Source organism: Symphalangus syndactylus, chromosome 1 (genome assembly GCF_028878055.3).
Source record: "Symphalangus syndactylus isolate Jambi chromosome 1, NHGRI_mSymSyn1-v2.1_pri, whole genome shotgun sequence".
Taxonomy (NCBI): Eukaryota; Metazoa; Chordata; class Mammalia; order Primates; family Hylobatidae; genus Symphalangus; species Symphalangus syndactylus.
Genome location: NC_072423.2, coordinates 152,132,172 through 152,153,250, shown reverse-complemented (window position 1 = coordinate 152,153,250; position 21,079 = coordinate 152,132,172). Strand labels below are relative to the sequence as shown.

General features: G+C 39.3%; 2 protein-coding genes across 5 annotated transcripts in view; both read left to right on the top strand.

The window, feature by feature from the left end:
• LOC129489321 (uncharacterized) overlaps positions 1–1,526 on the top strand; it is a 32,120-nt gene extending 30,594 nt beyond the window's left edge. Inside the window, exon 4 of the mRNA XM_055291714.2 lies at positions 1,078–1,526. Within this exon, the coding sequence (XP_055147689.2) occupies positions 1,078–1,246 (169 nt within the window). The 3' untranslated portion in view covers positions 1,247–1,526. The remainder of the gene's footprint in view (positions 1–1,077) is intronic.
• A 7,044-nt stretch (positions 1,527–8,570) lies between these two features.
• ERI1 (exoribonuclease 1) overlaps positions 8,571–21,079 on the top strand; it is a 95,083-nt gene continuing 82,574 nt past the window's right edge. Inside the window, exons 1-3 of one of the 4 annotated variants that reach the window (XM_055288815.2) lie at positions 8,571–8,907; positions 13,664–13,842; positions 17,221–17,431. In XM_055288815.2, the coding sequence (XP_055144790.2) occupies positions 8,800–8,907; positions 13,664–13,842; positions 17,221–17,431 (498 nt within the window). In that variant the 5' untranslated portion in view covers positions 8,571–8,799. Of the gene's footprint in view, positions 8,908–12,460; positions 12,481–13,663; positions 13,843–14,617; positions 14,910–16,358; positions 17,432–21,079 lie in introns of those variants that run through there. The other 3 variants (XM_055288824.2, XM_055288834.2, XM_063613576.1) reach the window with 3 other exon arrangements.

Genomic DNA, 21,079 nt, shown 5'->3' with positions numbered 1-21,079 from the left:
GAAGGTTTGCTGCAGACGTTGTGGAGAGAGGGAAGACAAGTCAAGGAGAGAAATGTGACGGCTGCCAAGGAGGATTAGCACCCAGGTGGAGCAGGTGGTCATTCATTCTTCACATCACTGATCTGGCCATTGTATGATCTCTAAGGCCTCTCTCAGAACTCAGAGAAAGCATGAAGAAGGAAAATAGATTTATGATCATGGCAGGTTTTAACAGGGAAAAAGGTTTAGGATATTGGCAAGGGATTTATGATAGTGGACTACAGAAGCTATGATAAGTTATGATAAGGGGCCGTTGAACCTAAGCCAGCAAGAGAATAAGCCAAAACATGAGAAATAAACTAAATCAAATGTGAAATGATAGCTCTGGAATCGAATGTAAATGCCCAATGTTATGGGGTGAGTTGTGTCTCCCTAAATTTATGTGCTGAAGACCTAACCCCCAGTACCTCAGAATGTAACCATATTTGGAGTGACAAATGAAAATAAAATCCTAAATCCCCTAAGGCCATATGTGGCAGCTCACACCTGTAATCTTAGCACTTTGGGAGGCCAAGGCAGGTGGATCACCTGAGATCAGGCATTTGAGACCAGCCTGGGCAACATGGTGAAACCCATCTCTACTAAAAATACAAAAAAAAAAAAATTAGCTGGGCATGGTGGCACACACCTGTAATCCCAGCTACTCAGGAGGCAGAGGCAGGAGAATTGTTTGAACCCGAGAGGTGAAGGTTGCTGTGAGCCAAGACTATGCCACTGCACTTCAGCCTGGGTGACAAAGTGATGCTCTGTCTCAAAAAAAAGAAAAAAAAAAAAAATCCTAAATCCCCCAACCTTCTGAACGGATCCTGTTTCAGCCCAGAAGACCCCAGAGAAACCTTAAAACAGAGTTCCGGTCCATCTCGGGACAGGAGGTCAGACATGCCTCAGTCTGCCCCTTCCTTATTAACCTTTAACCAGAATCTTTCCTAAGAAGTAAGCAGGAATCAGCTGTGGAAGACAAGAGCAGATGACTTACTCTGTTATCACTATTAGCCAATTGTCTGAGGCCATGACGAGACTTCCCTTCCATTTTTACAGTTTCGACATGACAGCTCGCCAGTTTCACAATGCATACCTTCCTTATCAGAGACCGTTGATGATGGAGATGCTCTGGCCAGTCTACAGAGGATGCGCGGAGGATTTTCGTGTCCTCTGCTTCGCCTTCGGATGTCAGAAGGCGGAAAACTCCACGCTCAGATTATGCTAATGCTGCCATTTGTGTACATGTGACCCATGAAGAGATATGAAGCTCAAGTACACATGCATGTTTCTCCTTTCATAGACATTAATGATTCCTCCTACAGCTTATTAAATATGTATATTTGGCCACTACGCTCAGCATACATTCCTGTCTTATGCTTCCTTCCCTCAAAGTGCCTATTTCTGGCTTGTGGCTTGGGACTACACTTCCCAGCCTATCTGAATGGCAGCCTGCAAGGATGCATAACCCTAACCCTTTATGAGAAATAAAGCTCTTTTCTATGCTTATGAATCTTGTCATTCTTCAGTTGGCAGGAGATTAGGTCTTTAAAGAGGTGATTAAATTAAAATGAGGTGGCCGGCAGGTTGGTTCATGCCTGTAATCCCAGCACTTCGGGATGCCAAGGCAGGTGGATCGCCTGAGGTCAGGAGTTCAAGACCAGCTTAGCCAACACGGTGAAACCCTGTCTCTACCAAAAATACAAAAAATCATGTTTTTTATTATACAAAAAAAGGAGAATCCTCTCCTCGATCTATTACAATGAAATTTAAGAACATCAATGACCAAAAGAAAATTTGCAGACTCCAGAGAGAAAGAACAGATTATTCACAGAAGAACAAGAATCATATCGACATTACACTTTTCAAATAAACATAGGATACAGGAAGAAAATAATGTTTTTAAATGACTGAAGGAAAAGACTTTGTAACTTGCAGAAACAAACTAAATAGAAAAGCTTTATATATGTTTCCCATGAAATCAGCACAGCATCATTACTATTAATATATTACAATGTCTCCTGGCCAATGCAATAAGAAAAGAAAAAAGATATAGGGAGTATAAGGAAGGCAGGGCTAAAACTGATTATTTGGAGAATTTGATAATTTTAGAAAAAAAGCAACAGAATAATAAAACTATTAAAATTTACAAGAAAGTTTAGAAATTATCCAGGATGTTCTGGAGATTAATAAAAAAAGAATGTTTAGAAATTAAAAACCGTCAGGAGTTTGAGACCAGCCTGGCCAACATGGTGAAACCCTGTCTCTACTAAAAATACAAAAATTAGCTTGGCATGGTGGTGCACATCTGTAAGCTCAGTTACTTGGGAGGCTGAGGTGGGAGAATCGCTTGAACCTGGGAGGTGGAGGTTGCAGTGAGCCAAGGTTGTGCCACTGCACTCCAGCCTGGGCAACAGAGCAAGACTCCATCTCAAAAAAAAAAAAAAAAAAGAAAAGAAAAAGAAAAAGAAAGAAATTGAAAACCAATTTTTTGTCTTTAAAATTTTAATCTCTTTTTCATCAAAGGCAAGCTTACATAGAGTGAAATGTGTAGCTCTTACATACATAATTCAATGTGTTTTGATAAATATATACATCATGTAATCACTATCCCAATTAAGACGCAGAATATTTCCAGGACCTGGAAACTTCCCTTGTGTACCATTCAAGTTAATCCTCAACCCCTAACCCCAAGCTGAAGCAGTCACTATTGTGAATTTCTATTATCATAGATTAGTTTGGCCTATTCTTGAACTTTATGTAAGTGGAATTAGAGTATGTCTTCTTTTGCATCTGGCTTCTTTCACTCAAGATTTTTCCAAATTCATCCATACTATTGCATGTATCAATAGTTTATTATTGGTCGTGCATGGTGTCTCACACCTGTAATCCTAGCACTTTGGGAGGCTGGGCCAGGTGTATCATTTGAGCTCAGGAGTGCAAGACCACCCTGGGCAACATGGAGAAACTCTGTCTCTACAAAAAATACAAAAATTAGCTGGACATAGTGGCACGTACCTACAGTCCCAGCTACTTGGGTGGCTGAAGTGGGAGGATCACCTGAGTCCCAGAGGTCAAGGCAGCCATGATCCTGCCATTGCACTCCAGCCTGCGTGACAGAGTGAGGTTCTGTTTCTGGAAAAAAAAAGGCTTATTATTATATATTGAGGAGTATTATGCCGTTACAGGGATACATCACATTCTGGTCATCCATTCGCCTGTTGATGGAGATTTGAGTTAATTTCGTTTTTCAGTTATTATGAATAATGCTGCTGGAAATATCCACGTCCAAGCCTCCACATGGACATTCACTTTCACTCTTCTTGAGTGAATACCTAGGAGTGGAATTGCTGGGGGATAGGGCCAATGTATTATGTTTATTTAATTAATTAATTTATTTATTCATTTTTGAGATGGAGTCTCTCTCTGTCACCCAGGCTGGAGTGCACTGGCACTATCTAGGATCACTGCTACCACCACCTCCCAGGTTCAAGCGATTCTGCTGCCTTAGCCTCCCAAGTAGCTTGGACTCCGGGCACCAAGCCTGGCTAATTTTTGTATTTTTAATAGAGACAGAATTTCACCACGTTGGCCAGTCTGGTCTCGAACTCCTAACCTCAGGTCATCCACCCTCCTCAGCCTCCCAAAGCGCTGGGATTACAGGTGTGAGCCACTGCGCCTGGCTCTTTGTTTGTTTCTAATCTGGTTGGCTTTTATTTCTTTGTTTTTGTTTATTTAACTTAAAAATCAACAATATTTTATGTAATGGTATAAAATAATTTACCATTCATAATGGCAAAAAACCCATCATGTATCTAGCAATTCTTGGTTACGAATGTACAAGATATCTATGGAGAAAATTGTGAGATGTTAAAGATCATCATAAAAGACAATCTGAATTAGCTGCTCTATATTACAAGAGGATAACTTAATATGTCATTTCTCCTCAAATCCGTCGAGAGAATTCAGTCTTAATGAATTTTTTTGGATTGGATTAAACTGGATTTTTTAAAGAGCAAAAAATTTGTCCTAAAGTATACATGAAAGATTAAATATCCACAAATAGCTAAGTCAGTATTGAAAAAGAAGAGTAAAGAGGAGGAACTTGTTTTATAAGATATGAAGACATATTGCAGAGCTGAGTAATAGAAAGCAGTGTGGGAAGGGTATAAGAACAGATACCAGAGACCAAGAGAACAGAGCAGGATGCTCAAAAACAGACCTAAACATATGGAATTATCTAACACGTGGCATCAGGCAGCAATGGGAGACGGCTTAGAAACAAAAGGCATTTTGCTATGTGAAAGTCACATATTTAGTGCAGCCTAGAGTAATTTACTAACCCTGCTATCTAAGGATACATGGATCGTCACTGACAGCTGACTAATCCCAGGACACTGAAGCTAGAGGAAAGGTAGGTATATTTTTCCCCTGGGGTGAATAGAGAATAACCAATTCTCGAGCTTCTCTTTTAGGCTATGGCATAGCTGAAATACTCAGGTAAGCTTTCTCTCTAACTGTCCAACTATGGCACGCATTGTTTTTTAAACAGGAGGCGCTAAAATCATTGGGATTTCCCCTTTGGTGTTATGTGGCAAGTTACAGCAGAGACAACATTTAAAAACATCGGCCAGACGAGGTAGCTCATGCCTGTAATCCCAGCACTTTGGGAGGCCAAGACGGGTAGATCACCTGAGATCAGGAGTTTGAGAGTTTCACTTGGCCAACATGGTGAAATCCCACCTCTACTAAAAATACAAAAATTACCCGGGTGTGGTGGCAGGTGCCTGTAATCCCAGCTACTTTTGAGGGTGAGGCACGAGAATCGCTTGAACCCAGGACGCTGAGGTTGCAGTGAGCCGAGATTGCACCGCTGCACTCCAGAGCAAGACTCTGTCTCAAAAAATAAATAAATAAATAAAATAAAATAAGAACATTTAGGTCTCCTGCATACTGATGTCACACAGTACTGAACACAGTGATATTTCTTAAACATGTTGGGTACACTCCCAGCTCAGGATCTTTTCACTTGTTTGCTCTGCCTAAACTTCTCTTCTCCCATATATTCTGTTTACTCCCTTGCCTCTTCAAGTCTTTACACAAATGGCACATCATTAGAGAGGTCTTCCCTAATGATTCTATTTAAAATTGTAACCCCCTCCATACCTGGGCACCCATCAATCCCCTTTTCCTGTTTAACTTTTCTCCATACTATAAGCATTTTACTTATTTCTTTTGTTGATTGCCTGTCTTGCCGTCCCTCCATCCCTCCCTTCCTTCCGTAGAGATGAGGTTTCACCATGTGGCCAGGTTGGTCCTGACCGTAAGTGATCCTCCCACCTCAGCCTCGCAAAGTGCTGCGATTACAGGTGTGAGCCACCACGTCTGGCCTTACAATAAATTCTTGATAAACAACCCTGGAACTGCCTCTTCTTTCCTTTAAAAATTCACTCGTAGCTGCTACTAATCTGAGTATACCCAAGGCAACTTGAATCTACAATTGCAATCCTCAAGCTTGGGCCAGATAAACTCTACTTATATTAATTTTGCCTCAGCTTTTTAGGTTATTTCATTCATGTTTCACCTTGTTCAACCTTTAATTGCTCAAACCAGAGTCTAAAGACAAAAAAAGTTACCGCACGATAGTAATTTTCATGTAGCTATTTTCATCTAGCTTGGATTTGTTTTTACTATTCTTTTACTTACTTTGACTATTTTCACCTAGCTAGGATTTTTCAGAAGAGACATTCTTTAACTGTGTCTCACAATCCAATTTCCTCAGAGAAACTTCTTGGAGTTTCCCCAGCACAGCTACTCATCATAGGCTTCATGGACAAAAGCCTCACTATTTATTAGATTCTCTTCTTCTCGGTCTTTTTCTTTATGGCAGGTCTAATTTCTTGATGTTGCTGCACTAGTTCTAGAAATCAAAGAAATAAAGTCAACAGTGTTGTTTCTTGAGATAGAAGCTGAGATGGAGGTATGTATGGTTAGTAAGGACTACTTATCCTCATCAAAGATTATTGTTATTGGAATTATGCCCTATCTCAATTGCCTATTTAACAAAGCAAATAATCTAGAATGGGCAAGAGTTAAGACAATTATGATAGGTTACTAAGTGTTCACTTAACTTCCAAATTGGCATATCTTCTGAGTGGATGGATTCAGGGCAACTTCAATTCTATGCTCCTGGGTTGCAATCCTCAAGTTTGGACCAAATAAACTCTCTAGTTATATTAATTTTGCCTCAGCTTTTACCTTTTAGATCAACAGTATAAGCCTCTTTAAGTGGTCCTGAAGTATTAAGCCTCTTTAAGTGGTTATTGAATCTGTACTCATTTTTTTTTCTCTGTGTGTGTGTCATTTTGTATTGTTTCTGTTGCTGTATCTTTGAATTCATTAATCTTTTTTTCTGCATTGCTTAATGTGCTAGCAATCCCATCAAATTTTTATTTCAAATATTTTTCATCTCCATCCAGAAATTTGATTTGTTTCTTTTCAAAAATCTTTCCAGTTTCTCTCCTATCATGTCTTCCTTTAAATCTTTGAGCATATTCATAAGAGGTGTTTAAAATCCATCATTTTTATCATTTTGGGCTTTGTTTCTATTAACTTCATGAGATATTTTATTACCTCTTGGTCTCTCTCTCTCTTTTGAGACACAGTCTCACCCTGTCACCCAGGCTGGGTTGTGGTGGTGCAATCATAGGTCACTGCAGCCTTGAACTACTGGGCTCAAGCAATCCTCCCGCCTCAACGTCCCCAAGTGCTGCGTGTCTCTCAATTTTTGACTAGATGTCTCACATTTTCAATTCAATGTTGTTGAATCCTGGATTTTACTGTTGTCTTTCAGAGAGTATTAGAATTTGTTCCTACAGGTAATTAGGTTACTTACAAAGCAGTTTGATCCTTTTGGGGCTTGTTTTAAGGTTTTTGAAGTGTCTACAGTAGTTTATGTCTACAGCAGTCTATGGCTATTGTATCTCACTAAGGCTTGACACTTTTGTAACCGCCCAAGAGGTTCATCTTGCCTACTGCCTAGACAGAGTCGATTTATCAAGAAGGGAATTGCAATAAAGAGCAATTCATGCAGAGCTGGCAGTGCAGGAGACCTGACTTTTATTATTCAAATCAGTCTCCCTGAGCATTTGGGGATCAGAGTTTTTAAGGATAATTTGGTGGGTGAGAAGCCAGCGAGATGGGAGTGGTGATAGGTTGGGTAGGAGATAAAATCATAGGGAGTTGATGCTGTCCTCCTGCATTGAGTCAGTTCCTGGGTGGGGGACACAAAATCAGAAGAGCCAGTTTATCCAAGATCAGGTGAGCCAGTTTATCAGTCTGGGAGGTGCCAGCTGATCCATCAAGTGCAGGGCCTGCAAAATATCTCAAGCACTGATCTTAGGTTTTACAATAGTGATATTATCCCCAGGAGAAATTTGGAGAGGGTTAGAATCTTGTAGCCTTCAGCTGCATGACTCCTAAATCATAATTTCTAATCTTTCAGCTAATTTGCTAGTCCTACAAAAGCAGTCTAGTCTCAGGAAGAGGGTTTATTTTGAGAAATGGCTGTCACCTTTGTTTTAAACTATAAGCTATACACTAAGTTCTTCCCAATGTTAGTTTGGCCTACGCCCAGGAATGAATAAGGATAGCTTGGAGGTTAAAAGCAAGATGGAGTTGGTTAGGTCCCATCTCTTTCACTGTCTCAATGATAATTTTGCAACGGCAGTTTCACTTCTGAGGTTTCTAGTGCATGTTCCATGGTATTCAATAATCTCTTCACTCTAGTTGCTGGGAGCTCAAATGATTTCCAGTTCTGTGTGAGCTCTCGTAATTGTTTGGTGTACTGCTCCCCAATAATTGTTCTTTCCTGGCCTTGTGGAGTTTCACGTTTTTTATTCAGTTAAAGATTCAAGGTGCACCTAAGCAGATTTCTGAAGCTCTTTTTCCATGTAATTCCCTCCTCTCCAGAATTCTGCCCCACAAATTCCAACCAACTTGGTCTACGCCCATTTCCTCAACTCCAATCCCTGTCTTCTCAACCCAGGAGATCCTAGGTTTCCAAATGATTTCCCTTCACTGCACCACAGACTGGAAATGGCCTCTGGGCAAAAGGGCAGGGTGATACACGGCTCCTTTTCTTTCTTTTCCCTCAGGCAAAACAGTCCACAGCTGTCTGTCGTCCAATGTCTGAAGAGCTGTCTCCTATATTTTGTTCCGTTTTCTAACTGTTTATAGTGGGACACTAAGTCTCGACCCATTTTCTTTTCTTGCCCAGAAGTGTAAGTTTTAGGAAACTGCTTATGGAAAATGTAAATTGTTTTATTATTTTTTATGGTTGAAAACTTCATCTTTCTCTATGATAACTCCCCACTCACCCTACTTTTTTCCCTCTCAGGAAACGCTGACGGGAACATATGTTCTGGTGCCACCCTCTAGTGACTGCACTAGATCCTTGCGCAACTTCTACCCGCGGTAGCTCCGCCCACGGCCGGCCACGCCCCGTCTTCTCACCGAGGCACCTCCCTCTTCTTCCTCCTCCCTCCCCCTGTGGAGTGCGGCGCTGGCGTTCCGCGCACGCCGGCTCACTGCGCCTGCGCGGCGTGTGGACGCCGCACGCTCCCGGAAGTGGGAGGTGGCCGCTCGAGTTTGTGTGGCCGCCGCCGCGGGAACGCGAGCCCGGTAATTTTTCAACGGAGAAAGGCGAGGCTTTCGGGCTCGGCAGAGTGAGAGTGAGCAGGTGTTCGGCTCTAGCAGCTCTCCTCTGGAGTGACAGCCGGCATGGAGGATCCACAAAGTAAAGAGCCTACCGGCGAGGCCGTGGCTCCCGCGCTACTAGAGTCGCCGCGGCCGGAGGGCGGGGAGGAGCCGCCGCGTCCCAGTCCTGAGGTGAGGAGTCGGCCCGCGCCTGGCTGTCGGTACCGGCTGCCCCGTCCCCAAAGCGCCCTCGGCACCCCTTTCTTCTCAGGTGTCCCGCAGAAGGTGCAGCTGCGTGCACTTGGACCCCAGCCTCCTCCTCGGTGTCCAGCTCCCTAGCTTTACCCTGGGGTGGGTGTCTTGGAGCCCTTTCAGGGCCGAATCACTCTCTGGGAGGGAGGAAATCGTCAAGACCAGTTCTGTCAACAGTGGGTTAATAGGTTCTAACAGGGAGTTCTGCTCTAAACTTAATTCTGTGTTCACGGTTGCTGTTGTCACTCCATCTAGCCGTTATGGGTAATTTACAAGGCTTTATATTTTTAAAATCTCACCATATACCCTAGGTATGTCACTTCATACCTTTTTTTTAAAAAAAGAGAAAGTTTACAATGCACCCACCAGCATCCCTGTCTCTGTACCTGTTAAGTGGAGCTTCGTCTTAGCTGGTTTTGGTCATTTACTGGTGTCTGATATAAACGTAGTATACGATTGAATGAATAATTTTGACATCTCATCGGTTGAACCTAGTTACAGTGGCAAAGTTGTAGAACAGTCTTAAAACTTATTTAACGAATGTAATTGTTGACTAGCGCTGCGGATTGTAAGTGATCCAATACTAAAATTGATCTTTTCCTAATCATAAACATGTTGAGCACTTCATAAAGTGGGTATTTGTAAGAGGCCTCCTAACTCGTGCTCCTTCCGTCCACAATCAGTTTCCATCTGGCAGCCAGAATGAGCTTTTTAATAACATGAATTTGGCTTATTCCCCTCCTTAGTAACTCCGATTTGCTGCTCTGCGGGGTCTGGTGCCTGCCTCGGTTGCTAATTGAATCTCACACAGTTTTTCCCTTTTGTTCCCAGTGCCCCTTGCTTCCTTGTGTTCTTTTACATTGGAAAGAAGGTCTTTCTTGTTAAGGGTCTCTGTATGTTTCTTGCCCTGTATGCACTTCCCTTGGATCTTTGCAGTTATCTTTCTCCTTCTAAAGTTACTTTCAAAGAGTACTTGCACATCCCCTCTCTTAGAAAGAACCACTCTTCCACCTGCCTCCCTCTTCAGCGTGAGATACATTGTGTCAATCTCATCGTGTAAGTGGTTTTTAAAATAAATTTCGAACTTTATTTTTAGTAAAAGAAGTGTGTTTGAATATGCTTCTTTATATTTGAAAGTCTTGACACTTTTACAGGTACTTAAGGCCTAGGTCTCTGTTCCCAATTGGCTTTAGTGACGGTACTAATTGTTGAAAACTTACTGTTGCATGCTCTTAATAATGATACTTTTTTTTTTTTTTTTTTAACGAAGAGCTGGGCGTAGTTGTGCTCGGCCATAGCCCCAGCTACTAGGGAGGCTGAGTGGGGAGGATCACCTGAGCACATGGGTGGAGGCCGCAGTGAGCTGTGATTGTGCCAGTGCACTCCAACCTGGGTGACAGAGTGAGACCCTGTCTCAAAAAATAATAGTAATGATACAATTTATTATTATTTTTTTTGGAGACGGAGTTTCGTTCTTGTTGCCCAGGCTGGAGGGCAATGGCATGGTCTCAGCTCACTGCAACCTCTGCCTCCCCGATTCAAGTGATTCTCCTGCCTCAGCCTCCCTAGTAGCTGGGATTACAGGAACCCACCACCACGCTTTGCTAGTTTTTGTATTTTTAGTAGCGATGGGGTTGCACCATGTTGGCCAGGCAGGTCTTGAACTCCTGACCTCAGGTGATCTGCCCACTTCGGCCTCCGGGAGTGCTGGGATTACAGGCAATGAGCCACTGCGCCTGGCCTTGATACAGTTTTTTTCAATCTGGAGCAAAGTTTTTTGTTGAATTCAGGTGGTAAATTTCCATTATCTCTAATGCCAGTTGTCTTTGTAAACTAATAGAAGCTATTGCCTATTTATATTTTTAATAAATAGGTTCAAATTTCATCAGAACTCTCCTTTTGGAAGAACATCAATCCAGAAAAATTCTAAGTTTTTTTTCATTGTGCAGATGCAGAGGTTTTCCTTTTCTTTTTTTAATAGGTAGTACCTAGATTTTTGGCAACAGATTAATAGCAGCATTTCCAGATCATGTTTTCAAAATGTTCTCTATACAGAGAAAGTTTCATTTGACAAGCAGTTATTTTCTAGCTTACTGTTAAAATGTATTTTCTTTTATCTTGCAACAACAGATTGTGTTCCTTCAAAAAAATGCTAAAAACCATGCTCCAGTACCCTTCCCAATAAGAAGAGGACAGCAGTTATAGAATACCTGCCTTTCTGTAAAAGAAAATTTGTAACTTTAAGTTCAACAACAGTTGTTTTTTGTTTTTTTTTTTTTGAGACGAGTCTCGCTCTGTCGCCCAGGCTGGAGTGTAGCGGCTCAGTCTCGGCTCACTGCAAGCTCCGCCTCCTGGATTCACGCCATTCTCCTGCCTCAGCCTCCTGAGTAGCTGGGACTACTCGCGCCTGCCCGCCCACCCGGCTAATTTTTTGTATTTTTAATAGAGATGGGGTTTCACCGTGGTCTCGATCTCCTGGCCTCTTGATCCGCCAGCCTTGGCCTCCCAGAGTGCTGGGATTATGGGCGTGAGCCACCGCGCCGGGCCTCAACAACAATTTTAAAGTAGTTTGACACAAGATAGTAAACCTCTGTTTGGTATAGAAGATTTTCATGGCCACATCCCATAATGCAAAAGCTTCTCTTGTTTGAGATAATATAAACCATACATCCACTTAATTGAAGACATGAATATTGCAAAATGTTGCAGTTCTGTGATGGTGAATGTTTCTCTCCATATTGTAGAATCTATCGTTTTTCTCATTATATGGTCATTTTTATATGTGACGTGATAGTTAGATGTAGATACTGGTACGGATGCTGATGCAAATGTAAGTATGTATTTCGTAAACTAATTTTGTGTTTCTGCAGATTAACAATACAAGTAGGGTTCTTAGTATTTTCTTTTTGCTCCTTGGCGGATTGATTTGAGCATCATTCTTTGTGAATCATTAGTGTAGATGTGAAATTTGGGAGGAGACACTGCTTTCTGAGGATTGGACCTCGGCTGTTTCTAGAAGTTCACTGAAGGAAGAGAATTAGAGCTGGACCTAGGAAGGGAAGCAAATTTTTCTTATAGAAGTCATAATTTATAGCATCTATAGAAGAGGCCTAAGTGTTACTTGTGAATAATTTTTGTAGCTACAGTTTTGGATGAGAATTAAGAAGTGAATCAGAAAGAGGATTTATCCAAAGAGAAAATCTACTTAAATTAATTGATACATCTGTTTTGGTAGACAAACTGTTACTTAATGTTGACCTAAATTTTAACCTGACTAAAGATGAAGTTTAAAATTCAATGTAAATTTAAAGTCAAAAGATAATTTTTTATAAAATTCTGGTCAAGCAGAGCAATATCTATTGTAAATTTAATATATTTTTGAAAGTGAATTACTGGTCAACTAGCAATACTTTTTTTCTTAACATTGTTAACAAGGATCCTCAATGTGGCTATTCTTTAATTTATGGACAGTTCACACATTGGAATTGATGACCTCTTCCTCAAAGGAAATGGGTGAGTCACTTTTGAGTACTCTGGCACCTTAGCTAGCATTACATTTCCAGTCAATGTGTGTTGCATTAAATTGAGAGCTTAGAGTAAGAATTAGTTCCTGAACCATCAGAATCAGTTCTAAGTCAGGGACTGTGGCCTCTCTGTGATTATCCTTCCTTGATCTATAATTACAGTTTACATGAGGACAGTGTGGTAAATTGTAACTAAGGTAACAAGCTTTAATAGGGATTAATAGTAAGTACTAAATATTTTTCAAAATTCTGGAACATAGCTAATATTTGTGATATTGCACGTGGAAAATAACTTACAAATGAATCTTTGGAACTTAACATATTAGTAATTTGAGACTGCTTGTGGAGATAATAGAATTGAGTCATGTTTTTTCTTAACAGATTTTTATTTATGAAAAGATTTATAATTCTGTAGTTCTTCTGGTTAGCGAACATAAGTATAACTTGTGGAAAATGTAAGTTTTGAAATTAAATACATTTCCTTCTTTGCTTTGAGTACGAGGAAGCTGTGAATTAGATTTGCAGTCCATTTTGTTTTTATGTTGGGCAATTTTTGTTAACTTTGTGAAATGAAATCAGGTTAAAAAATTATCAGAAGTTATACATGCATAGTGTAAAAGTTCATTTAAAATGGGTTCATTTGTAAATATTAGCATATTGTTTGTGAAGGGCTTGTTGTATAGCCTGTGATATTAATAGTTACCATTTATTAATAGCTACTGTGGGTGAGGGGCCTGATACGCATGATCTCATTTAATCTTTGTAATAATTCTGCCCAAACACAATTTACCATAACCAAATTACCATTTTATAGATAAGGAAATTGAAGATCAGAGGCTAATACGTAACTATCCAAAGTCATGCTGCTGTTTGTAGTAAATAGTCAGCTGGGGCTCTCTATTGAGGTGGTGTTGACTCCCAACACCAGTCCTCTTTTTAGTTAGCTTTGTTTCCTTTGAGGAACCTCATGACTCATAATAGAGCGGGGTAGATTGTATTGGAGACACATCTTCCTTCTTCTTATCCTTTCCTCCGTTCAGGAGCTACAGTGAACACTTTTCATTGAAGATGTAGCATGAAGAGGCTTCAGAAGTTTGAAAGTTTGAATCTTTAAATCTGTGATGTTTGTACTAATTATAAACTACATACTTTTTTTTTTTTTTTTTTTGTAGGAAACTCAGCAGTGTAAATTTGATGGCCAGGAGACAAAAGAATCCAAGTTCATTACCTCCAGTGCGAGTGACTTCAGTGACCCAGTTTACAAAGAGATTGCTATTACAAATGGCTGTATTAATAGAATGAGTAAGGAAGAACTCAGAGCTAAGCTTTCAGAATTCAAGCTTGAAACCAGGTAATTAAAAATAACTTATAAAACTATAAAAGTAGTACATGCTTATTTTAGAAAATCTTGAAAACATTGAAATATTAAAAATCATCTGTAATCCTACCATAATGACATGACCCTTTTAAGAATTCAAAAAACTAATTAACATTTTTTATGTGCTACTGTGATTATTTTTGTCTTCTAGATGATAGGACTGCTGAATCAAAGTCTATGAATATTTTAAAGAGCTACTGGCAATGTATAGGAGTATCTGTCTTATTATGACAAATGTGTTTTTAATTTTTTTAGTGGCTCATTTAAATGATGGATAGTTATTTTAGTGAGATAGGGTATTTTTCTTTTTTATTTTCTTTTTGCCATTTGTATCTTTTATAAAAAGAGTTTGTTTGAAATCAGGTACAATAGATTAAAACATCATTCACTTACCAGCATATTTTTTGTTTTAATTTCTAAAAAATAACGTACAATGATGGTATGCATTATGTTTAACTGTATATTGAGTGAGAAAACAGTGCAACTTAGTCAACTGTGTGCGTATTTTAATGAGATATACACATACCTAAGTTTTTAGTAATTTTTTGTGAAACAAATCACTTTACGTTGATTGGGCCATGGGGCAGGAATGGCTTTTGGAGTCCAGAAAAATACATCGATTTTTGATAAACAGTAGAACTGCCAGGCATCAAGAAAAAAAATTGCCTGTATGAAATGGGTGAAAACTCTTACTTTTTCAAGGCATCTCTGAATCATAATTCTCTTAAAAGTAGTATTCTTCCTCTTTAGAGTTTCACCACTCTTCAAAAGAGCACAAATATATTTATTTCTAGATTGTCTACATCATAACGTATGAAGAAATTTTTGACTCCTATTACCCTGATTCTTTCTGTTGTGAAGGTACAACTTGTAGCCTACAGAAGATTTTCCGAGCAAAATTTTTGTCCTTCCCAGGTGTGAAGATCAGTTGCTTACTCCTAGCTTGTGTGGGAGCTAGAGATCTAGATGTATGTTTATACATTTATTCAACAAGCCTGTACTGAATTCTAAGTACTGCACTAGGCATTGAAGTTATGAAGGTAAATACAGATATGTTCCCCACTTTGGCAATCTGAGTCTTTTGGGAAAACACACAAAGAAATGATCACAATACAGAGTGGCCGATGCTGTGTTGGAGGTCCGGCCAGGTACAGCGTGAGAATACAGAGGAGAATATTTCTCAGGAATTCAGAAAGATGATGTTTGAATTGTGCCAAACAGAAAAGGGAGGCGGAGGGTATTTCAGACAAAAAAATAACAGAAACTTTTCTAATTCCAGTTTGTATGGTTTCTGCAACATGATCTTGCCTTGTCTTCAGCTGTTGCACAACCACAGTTATAGGAGGTGAAAGTGTACCACACATATTGAGAACATGACTTTTAGATTTTTTTTTATTTTTTTGAGACAGAGTCTTGCTCTGTCACCCAGGCTGGAGTGCAGTGGTATGATCTCGGCTCACTGCAACCTCTGACTCCTGGGTTCAAGCGATTCTCGTGCCTCAGCCTCCCGAGTAGCTGGGATTACAGGCATGCACCACCATGCCTGGCTAATTTTTGTATTTTTAGTGGAGATAGGGTTTCTCCATGTTGCCCAAGCTGGTCTCGAACTCCAGCTCAAGTGATTCACCCACCTCCCAAAGCACTGAGATTATAGACGTGAGCCATCTGGCCGGTTGAGGCCATGACTTATAGTATGTTTTGTCTGCAGTACACAGTATACCTTAGGAACATTTGACAATGATACTGAAATGATAGGTTGTAGCCAAGTTGTGAAGGAACTCTATGCTGAAGTCTGCATTTTACCTTGTAAGCAGAAGGGAGCCACTGAAGATATTTAAGCACAAAATTGGCATTAGTGCTCGGTTCTCAAGTAAAGAATGAATTGAAGGGTTGTGGTAATGGAGGCTTTTGCCATACTCCACGAAGCTAATGAGAGCCATAGCAGAAAGAATTAAAGAGAATAATATTCTGAATATGTTTCTGAGTTAGAATTGGCAAACAGGGTGAGTATTTGGAAGAGCAAAGATGTTAAAGATAGCAGGTTTCTATCCAGAGCAACTAGTTGTATGTTTGTCCTGCCATTAGCTTTGCAGACAACTCTGGTAAATGTAGTGTCTCCCCCATCACTCCTCCCACCCCACAACAAAAAAAAAAAAGAAAAAAAAAGAAAGTAATCCAAAGCTGTCACATGACACAGAGGTCACTCACAGTGCCTTAATATGAAAGAGCTTAAGGATTTTCTCCCTAGGTCTTGATAATTTTGAAAATCTCAAGCAAAGAAACAATATTAAGACCTTTCATCTTAAAATAGCTAACTGGTTGATTATTACTATTTTCATGGGTAGGTTTTTTTCAGTGCTTAATTGTAGTTTAGAAAGGAAAGTGAAAGATTAAAAAAGTTTTTTTAAATGTTCATTAATCAGTTAACATGATACTTTACTTGGCACTACACATTATAATTTAGATCTTCTTATTTTTGCTTTTTGCAGGCCCATATAGGATTCATTTATATAACACTGAAGGAAGCCTGAATGCTGGTTGTAACTTAATTTTTTGGAAAAATACATATTGTTTAAAGAATGAAGTCACCTGATCACTGTTATCTGTTAGGATGACCTTTCTCTCCTCCGCACTACTCCATTTGTGGAATGTATATTTTAAAGTTACCTATAATATTGAAATCCCTTAAATGATAATTCTACCCATGATAAATTAAGAAACTTATTTCTAGTTAAGAAACTACTAGTATGATAATGCTCCTCTGGACACAGTTTACTTAGAGTGTATTCTAATTGAGTTTTCCTTGTTAAGTAGCCAACAGAGATTCACCTTTATATGCTAGGCTCATAATGCTTTTGTATTCATGTGGATGTTTTGAGTTGACTAACCTACAAAAGCCAAAAGAAAGGAAAGAGACAATATGATATCTTCAACTTAACCCAAATTTTTATATTCTTAAGTTTATATTTTGGCCAGTGGAATAATTTTATATTAATTTCAATGTATCATATATGTTATCTTAGTATATAGGGCAATATGATTTTGTTGGTAGTATATGCTGACAATGTTTATGGTTTGAAGTACCAGTGTATGTTGGAGAAAATACTGTTATATACTACTAAAATAAAAAATGACTTGTGAAGGAAAATGTTAATGTTGTAATAAACATATTATTTTAATTACTTCTTTGCTAACTTAGCTTCGAGTCTTGCTTTTCTTACATTTATTTTAGCTAGCATTTGCGAAATTATGCTGTGATTGTCAGTGTTCAGCCCAGTGCCGGTGGGTAAGAGTTTTGATTCTTGACTGTAGAATTTACCTAAGTGTAATTAGTCTTCTTCGTCTACTTAGAGGAGTAAAGGATGTTCTAAAGAAGAGACTGAAAAACTATTATAAGAAGCAGAAGCTGATGCTGAAAGAGAGCAATTGTGCTGACAGTTATTATGACTACATTTGTATTATTGACTTTGAAGCCACTTGTGAAGAAGGAAACCCACCTGAGTTTGTACATGAAATAATTGAATTTCCTGTTGTTTTACTGAATACGCATACTTTAGAAATAGTAAGTGAATTTTTGTATTTTAATTGTATTTCTAGCAGCAACTATTCTGGTGTTTGCTGGTTATGTGGAGGACCTCATTTGCTATTTAGCCAGAATTAGACTTTTAAAGTAAGTTTTTTCTTTGCCTCGAACTTTATATCAGCTTGATTAATAGAAAAGCTATAACAGCAGTTTTAGAGACTATTGCTTTCTTTTTGCAGTAGTGAAAGTTAAAATGTTTTTTTCCATTTGCTTAGAACATCTGGGTGTGGACATCAGAATCTCCTGGTAAGTAAAAAAATAAAGAAAATACTAATGATACTGATGCCTGGCCCTAGTCCCAGAGATTCTAATTTGGTTCTGTAATAGGGCCCCTGACATCAGCATTTTTTGAAGCTTTTCAGTTGGTTTTGATATGCAGTCAGGCTTGATAACCACCGCTGTGGCCTAGTGTGAACTCTGGTCTCTAAGAATGATAATTTACAAAAATGACTTTTGAACCTCTCTCTCTGGTGGAAAGTTTAAGGGTGAAATGACTCATATAACCGTGGTTTCTAAGCCAAATAATATGTGTGCTTTAGATACTTGTCAGTGCATTATTAGTTCAGGAAGTCTAGTAGGAATTCCCTAAAATAATACTTTTTGCCTTATAAAATCTGAGCAAGAATATCCTAACATCTCATCTCTCCAAAAGTCACTTCTGTGATAGCCTCAGTTGCTGCCAACCCACTTGGGAGTAAGTTTAAAAGGGCTTTGTGAATTAAAATGCATAGGTTATTAGTGCTATTCAAAATCTCTTTTAGTTATAGTCTTAGCCTATTTCTGTAATTTTCTTATCCAAAGCAGATTGAAGGTCAGTAAATTAGAAGGAAAAATTGCAGCTATGAAGGCAAATAATCTTGCATAAGTCACTAGATTTTACTTCTCTCTTACTCAAGGACATTACTGTAGCAATTCTCCCTCATTTGGACATTATGATTTATTGCTTCTGTCTATATTGCTCCCACTACACACAAACATGTTATTTTTTTCACACCATATAAAAACTTCATCCCACTGCACTGCCAGCTACCCAATTTCTTTGTTCCTCTTTTTGGGAAAATTCTTCACGTAAGTTATAGGTACTTGTATGTGTATCTCTTTACTTTTCTTCCATTCTCTCAAATTTATACCATTGTGGGTTTACATTCAATAAAGTTAAACTGTGTATTGAATCCCATCATTCCACTAAAATCACTCATCAACATCATCTTTGACCTTTACCCTAAATCCTGGCAAAATTAACCGTTCACACTTTTTTTTTCTTTTTTAAGATAGAGTCTTGTACCCAGGCTTGAGTGCAGGGGTGCGAACCCAGCTGACTGCAACCTCCACCTCCCAGGTTCGAGGAGCTCTCATGCCTCAGCCTCCTGAGTAGCTGGGAATACAGTGCGTGTCACCACGCCCAGCTAATTTTTTGTATTTTAGTAGAGACAGGGTTTCATCATGTTGCGCAGGCTGGTTTCGAACTCCTAAGCTCAGGCAATCCACCTGCCTCAGCTTCCCCAAGTGCTAGGATTACAGGCGTGAGCCGCCATGCCCAGTCATTCTCACTTAAAAAAGAAAAACAAAAAACATTGCATTGCTGGCTTCAATACTCTTTCCTTGGAGTATTTTCTTCAGTTATAACTTGTTCTGCTTGATTTTTCTCCAGCCCTACTGGTTTCCCCATTTGGAGTTTTCTTTGCTGGTTCCTCCTTTCCTTCCCAGCTTCCCCATATCGGATGACCCAGGTCTCAATCCTACCCCTTCTTCTCTGCTTACATCCTCTTCTCTGCTTACATCCTGTCGCTTCATCATCTTGTCTAGTTCCATAGCTTTCAGAAGCTATCTCTTTGCTGGTGACTTTCAAATACATATTTCCAATCTGTACCTCTGTTCCAAATCCAGATTGCTTATTTGACATCTCTACTTAAGTGTGTGTCAATCTTTTGAACTTACCCCCAGCCCATTCTATCTTTAGCCTCCTGTAGCTTGAGTGATGGCAGCTTTTTCTAATTAGAATCCTTCTAATTGCTCAGTTCAAAAACTTTGGAGTCATCTTTGACTCCTGTTTCTCTCCCATCCAGGCCATCAATGATTCCTGTTTGGCTCTGCCTTCAAAATACATCCAGAACCCAGTCACTTAACTGCTATGACTTCATTCTGAGCCTCTATCATTTATGTGACTTCCTGCATTCGCCATCTAACTGGTCTGTGTGTTTCTGTCCGTGTCCGCCTACAACCAGTTCTCAAAAAACTGGCCAGAGTAATCCTTTTAAAATATAAGTCATATCATTTCACCCCTCTGCTCAAAACCCTGCACTGGCTCCTCATGTAACTCAGAGTACAACCCATATTCCTTACATGATGTGGCCTATTGTTTCCTCTGATTGTTTCCTGTCGTACTACTCTTTTCCTTAACTCATTCCACTCCAGGCATACTGACCTGCTTGCTCATTCTCAAAAATGCCAGGTATGCTTTATCCCATTACTTGCCAGGAATTTAGCTCCAGTTTCCTTAGCCAGAAGTCTTGCTGGCTGACGTTTTTCTCCTTCTCTCCCTCCCTCTCGTTTTTGCTTCCAGTCCTTCCGTAAGTCTTACCTCTAAATAAAGCCTACTTGATTATCCTAGTTAAGAGTGTGGCCTATACCCATGTTTGTGACCCCCCTTACTGCTCTACTTTCCTTTGCTTGCTGAAGCGAGTCTCCTGCTTCATCTTCCTGAGTAGCTGCGATTATAGGCACCCAGGTTCCTTTAGTTTTAATAAATCTTACTACCTTTTAACTTACCTAATTTATTTAAGTGATGATTAAAGATTTGGCCAATGAATGCATAGTTCTCTCTAGCATTCTTCTGTTAAAAGTATTTAATAGTGAATAACATTTTAGTAATACCTGTTATTTAGTACTACCGAATTGTAGTTGTAAGGAAAGTTACAATATATTTTTGAAAGAGTGTCATTTAGAATGATAAAATAGTGATACTTAAAAGGATATAGACTTAATGTATCTGTGATACTCATTTAAGTGGAATTTTGCAATGTATCTGGTAAGAGTGTCTAGCTTTTGAAATTCAATTATTCTTTTTTTTTTTTGAGATGGAGTCTTGCTTTGTCACCCAGGCTGGAGAGCAGTGGCTCAATCTGGGCTCACTGCAACCTCCGCCTCCTGCGTTCAAGCGATTATCCCACCTCAGCCTCTTCAGTAGTTGGGACTATACGTGCATGCCACCTCGCCCAGCTAATTTTTGTATTTTTAGTAGAGACGGGGTTTTCACCACTTCGGCCAGGCTGGTCTTGAATTCCTGACCTCAAGTAATCCACCCACCTTGGCCTCCCGAAGTGCTGGGATTACAGGCATTAGTCACCACATCTGGCCTCAAGTGTTCTCTTTTGTTCTTTACTGTTGCTCATTTATAATTATTTACAACCATTTATAGCTCATCCACTTAATAGATTAGTATGTAGAAAGAATTTATTCTTAGGCAATACAAACTTTTCTTAATTTTTAAATCTTCCGCCATAAAGAATTTTTTTTTTATTTTCTCTGTATCTACTACCTAGGATTAACAGTTGCTGCGTTTAAATCTTTAGGGTTTAAAATTGTCCTTAATCTCAAAAGTGACTCAGTGTATTCTGGTTAGGGAGG